Source organism: Mus caroli, chromosome 7 (genome assembly GCF_900094665.2).
Source record: "Mus caroli chromosome 7, CAROLI_EIJ_v1.1, whole genome shotgun sequence".
NCBI classification, from domain to species: Eukaryota; Metazoa; Chordata; class Mammalia; order Rodentia; family Muridae; genus Mus; species Mus caroli.
The window spans coordinates 143,453,430-143,458,738 of NC_034576.1; the positions used below are offsets into that span (position 1 = coordinate 143,453,430).

The window sequence follows — 5,309 nt, forward strand, 5'->3', positions numbered from 1 at the left end:
AAAAAAAAAAAAAAACTGATTTTTCTCTTTGTGATCCAGGGTAACCTTGAATTCATAGCATATTCTATCTGCCTCAGGTTCCTGGGGGCTAGGTTACTTTATTTAAAGTATGTGATATGTGCTTGTAATCCCAACACAAGCAGGGGTGGATGCAGGAGGATCAGGAGCACAAGGCCATCCTTAGCTACATTGTGAGTTTGAGTCTAGCCTGGGCTACAAATGAGACCCTGTCTCAAAGTAAAAATGAGAATGCTTATCTGAATTAAGATCCCAGTTAAATTCATGTCAGGCTGTGTTTGTTAGCTCCCTTCTCTTTACTGTTCCCTGGGATTTGGCCCATGTAAAAAAGCAACCTTCACTTTGCTGTTAACTACAGATTGTACGCTTAAGCTTTATGCCAGAAATTTTTATCACATTATTCTAAACAGTACAGTTTAAATTTTATGAGTTTTTTTTTTTCCCTTCAGTTTCCCACTTGGTATTTTCAGTTATAGTTGATCATGGATTGTAGGAGCTATAGAAAGGGCAACCAAGGAGGGAGGGGCACTGTGATCCCTGCTTCCTGGGGTTTCTGCAGAAGATATCTGCCCTAGTTTTGCTCCCACATGTAGCAGGGGCAGCAGAAGCTCAAAATAAACGGAACTGCTAATTACCTGGTATTCCCTTCACACCATGCCATATCCTGGTGAGTTTAGTCCTAGCTTCTCAGAATCCTAGACTGAAGAGTCATGGCAGCACATGGTGGCTTAGACCAAAACACACACGGGTCCTTTAGCAGTTGATTTCTGTTTTAAAGAGCTTATCTTCAGAGTGTTTGTCTGTCTTCCAGTCTCTAGGGGAGCTCTCTCTTTGACCATGAACGGTCATGTTATAGCCATCGTTGTCTTCAGCTCTTGGTTTTCATGTGTTTTGTTTTTGGGTTTATGTAATTTATATAACAGTTCTAAAAATCTAATTACTGAGAGAGGTAGAACCCCATCTTTTCGTTGCTATTTGGATTATCCCCTTCCCCCCAAGAACACAGTACTTTAAAATGTTACAGGTTTATTTCTCTGGGAAAAAAAAATCTAGGCCAGGCTGGAGAGATGATGGCTCAGTGGTTAAGAGCACTGACTGTTCTTCCTGAGGTCCTGAGTTCAATTCCCAGCAACCACATTGTGGCTCACAACCATCTGTAATGAGATCTGATGCCCTCTTCTGGTGTGCCTGAAGAGAGACTGAACTCACATACATAAATAAATAAACTTTTTTTTTTAAAATCCAAGCCAAGGCAGTGCTTGTAGCCCAGACTGCAAGACAAGTTGGCACACATCTGTAATCCCAGGGAAAGGCAGGAGGATCAAGGGTTCAAGGTCATCTTCTCCACTATACAATGAGAGTGTCTCAAAAAAACAGTGGGTGATATCTTAGCAGATAGAGACTCTTGCTAACAAGCCTGATGCCCTGATTACAATCTCCGGATCACATGGTGGGAGGAAATAGCCAATTCCTGCAAGTTGTCCTCTGATTTCCCCAACTCATGCACACACACAAAAATAAATGAATTTTTAAAATTAAAATGAGAGTGCTAGAAAGGCTGAGTAAGGTTGCCAGCACTTGTTGCTCTGGCAGAGGACCTGGGATTGGTTCCCTGGACCCACATGGCTCCTCATGACTGGCTGTTACTCCAGTTATAGGGGCTCCAGCATCCTCTTCTGAATGCCTCAGGATTGCACTATGTGTACACATGTAGACAAAGTAGGTACATGCACGTAAAAGAAAAGAAAATAGTAAAAAAAAAAAAAAAAAAATGTTGTGAGGTATGTGCCCACCTTAGTAATCCCTGAGAAGCTGAAGTAGAAGAATTTCCATGAGTTCCAGACCAGCTACAGACCTAGACAATTATGCAAAAATAAATAGGGGTTGGAAAAATGGCTGTGTGGTTAAGATCACTGGCTGGTCTACCAGAGAACTCAGGTTCAATTTCCAGCATCCACATGGCAGCTCACAACTGTCTGGAACTTCATTTCTAAGGGGCTGACACCCTCACATGAACATACATATAGATGAAACAATACACATGAAATAAAAATCTTGAAAGAAAGTAAAAAACAAGAAGACCTTTTAAAAAAAAGTAAATAAAATTAAAAAGCAGCACTGGGTGGTGGTGTCACAGGCCTGCAATCCTAGCACTCGGGAGGCAGAGGCAGGTGGATCTGAGTCTGAGGCCAGCCTGATCTATAGAGTGAATTCCAGGACAGCCACAGCTACACAAAGAAACCCTGTCTCAAACAAAACAAAACAAAATAAAGCAAAAACTAGGCAAGCCAGGCATACAGCACTGGTGAAGCAGAGGTGGAGAGCTCAAGAGTTCAAGGTCATCCGTAGCTATGGACTGTGCCGTCTGTCACGGGTTACAGAAGACCAGACTCTTGTCTCAAGATCAGGGGCTGAAGAGATAGCTCGATTGAAGAGAAGTGTTTGCTGCTATTCCAAGAGGACCTGAGTTCAATTCCCAGTACCCACATTGGACAGCTCACAGCTACCTATAACTAGTGCCAGGGCAGCTGATGCCCACTTCTGTCCTCCAAAGTCACCTGCGTGCACCACACACACATAAATATAAAAATAAACTCTGTGTGTGTGTGTGTGTGTGTTGTATGTAAAATTCAAGCCAGCACACAGTCCTGAGGTACCCAGACCCTCTCCCTAGCTTCCTAAGCTCTGTTCCAATAGAATTCAGAGGACCTGCTCACCCTAGCCAGAAAAGGCCCTGCAGTTCTGAATCACAGACATTCAATGTTCTCTTTTTAGGGAGACGAAAGAAAGTGCTGGGAAGAAAGAAAACTCGGTCCAGGTCATCTGTGAAAAGTAAGAGTGGGAGTACGAGAGCCAAGAAACGTCAGCACCGTGTAAGGAAGACAAAAGGGAGGAAGCTGAAGGTGAGGACATAGCACAAGTGTCCAGATAAACCAATCTTGCTCCCCTGTATGGCCCTGCCGCAGGAAGTGTCCACAGGGCTGTTTTTCTGCAGCTCAGAGGTGGGTAGGTATGCTTCTAGGTCCTCTGGAGAAGGGTATGTTAAGAATTGTGTATGATGAGCCCTGAAAGAAGAGGCAGAGAGGGAAGGCCAGCAGGCGTCAGAGGGCTGGCTGAGTCAAAGGGCTGTCAGTCCTGTGCTAGGAGCAGATGAGTTAAAGCTCCCAGGACAGATAGTCACTGTCTGTCTTAAGGCACCTCCTGTGTATGAGAAGGCTGTGTCCAGTGTGTCCATATCAGGTACTGTGTTCTCACTCAGCCCTGCTGCCATAAGGCATATTTGGTACTTATAGACCTAGGATACTGGGGGTGGGGAGAATATACACACATATACACACTTGCCCATGTGTTTTATATGCATATATACTTGTTACCCATATGGTTTTTTTTAATTATATATTTTCTTTATTTACATTTCAAATGTTGACCCCTTTCCTGGTTTCCCCTCCCCCTTCCCCCTGCTCACCAATCCACCCACTCCCATTCCTGGTCCTGGCATTCCCCTATACTGGGGCATAGAACCTTCACAGGACCAAGGGCTTGATAAATATGTTTCTTAGTGTATGTTTGTAATTAAATATTTAGTAGTTAGAACATTTGTTCTGGACAGTCAGCACAGATTCTTGTGGCAGTGATTAGACGTATGAGCAGGTTCGATAGAGGATAATGTTGTGAATTTAGTGATGGTTGGCACTCACTGGTGCCCCGAGGCCTAAGGGCCTGAGTGTCAGTTCTTCCTTCCTAGTTTCCAGGAAGCTCTAGACCGTCCTAGATGCCAGTCTGAGCTCACTCTCTCCCTCTGCGATGACTGTGGGCCACGGTGGAAGTGTGGAGGGATACACTCCTTGGGGAGAGGTCTCAGCTGAGGGTGTTCAATCCTTACTCAGAATTTAGAGGAAGCAGAGTGTGGTCCTTTGATTTTCGTATCTGAGAATGATTACAACCGTGGTAGTGTTAAGTCTACAGCTGTTCCTCATGTGGCTGCTTCAGTGCAGCGTGCCCGCCATTCATTTAATTTTATTTCCTGTCACTTTGGTTCAGAATGAAGTCACAGCTCGTTCTCGAATTGCACGAACACTAGGCCTCCGCAGGCCTGTCCGTGGCACCAGCATGCCATCAGTGTACAAGCCAGTGGAGCCCTCCTTGGGACTGATGAGGGCAGACATTGGAGCAGCTTCCCTCTCACTGTTTGGAGATGCCTATGAGTTGGACCCTTTTGACAGGTGATTCAGTGCTGACTGTCCCAGTACCCAGCTCATCCTCTCATGTGCTTAGGCTGCCTGTGGCACTGGGTCGGTGTCATAGGTCTGCTCTGTCAGTGTCCCCTTGGCATGTGTCCCCTCCAGCAATGAAGAACAGTCTGCAGATCCACCTTCCCCTCTGAGTGCCAAGAGGAGAGTGCTGTCCCGCTCAGCTCTGCAGTCTCACCAGCCTGTGGCCAGACCTGTCGCCATGGGGCTCTCTAGGTATGTGGCAGCAGGACCATCTGGGGTGGGTGAGGGCACTGGGCTAAGTCGCTTATCCTTCCCATGTGGCCCTTGGTGATGTGGCTGAGCAGCTACTCCTGCTGTGATGTGCTTGAGTTGAGGTTGGCTCGAGTGCTAAGTCAAAGCTAATTGTCTCGGGGTCAAGTAGTCAAGTAGCACATCTGCTAGCCAACTGGCCTTAGTCTCTAAAAGGGAAAGGGTCCTTGGGTGAGGTAGCAGGCCTGGTCCACAGTGACCAACCGGTGGAAATAACTTCACTGCCAGCTCATGCCTGGGGCATACATATGTTATAGGTGATCTCCCCACACACTTGATCCCCGTGATAATAGCTCATGGCTGGGAATACAGAGGAACATGCTAGCAGAACCACTCTCTGGTCTGTCTACAGGAGGCAGCTCCCTGCTGTGGCCCCAGAGCCCAGCGTGGAGGAGGCCCCCGTTCCTGACCTGTTGGGAAGCATCCTGTCTGGCCAGAGCCTCCTGATGATGAGCAGTGCTGATGTTGTCATACACCGGGATGGCTCTCTCAGCGCCAAGAGGGCAGGTGAGCACCCATGGGGTTACTGTCCTTCCTCATTGACTTGGGAATGTAAAATCACAGTCTTAGAAACGAATGAGTTGGAGAGGTTCTCAGACTTTGACCTGAACTGGGGGCAACACTGCTAAGAACATAACCAGTGTGAGTTCTGTCAGGGTCTTCCAAGGCTTGCATAGTTAAGTGAGTGTGCCATTTCTAGGACAGTTCAGATGCTTAGTGCACAGTGCCCCATGAACCATCATGGTCGAAGATGCCTCTATCTGCTCC

General features: G+C 46.6%; 1 protein-coding gene across 8 annotated transcripts in view; it reads left to right on the top strand.

The window, feature by feature from the left end:
- Phrf1 (PHD and ring finger domains 1) overlaps positions 1 to 5,309 on the top strand; it is a 34,165-nt gene that overhangs the window by 23,640 nt on the left and 5,216 nt on the right. For all 8 annotated transcript variants that reach the window (XM_021167740.2, XM_021167741.2, XM_021167744.2 and 5 more), the window contains 4 exons: positions 2,794 to 2,921; positions 4,060 to 4,241; positions 4,365 to 4,484; positions 4,894 to 5,048. In XM_021167740.2, coding sequence (XP_021023399.1) covers positions 2,794 to 2,921; positions 4,060 to 4,241; positions 4,365 to 4,484; positions 4,894 to 5,048 — 585 coding nt within the window. The remainder of the gene's footprint in view (positions 1 to 2,793; positions 2,922 to 4,059; positions 4,242 to 4,364; positions 4,485 to 4,893; positions 5,049 to 5,309) is intronic.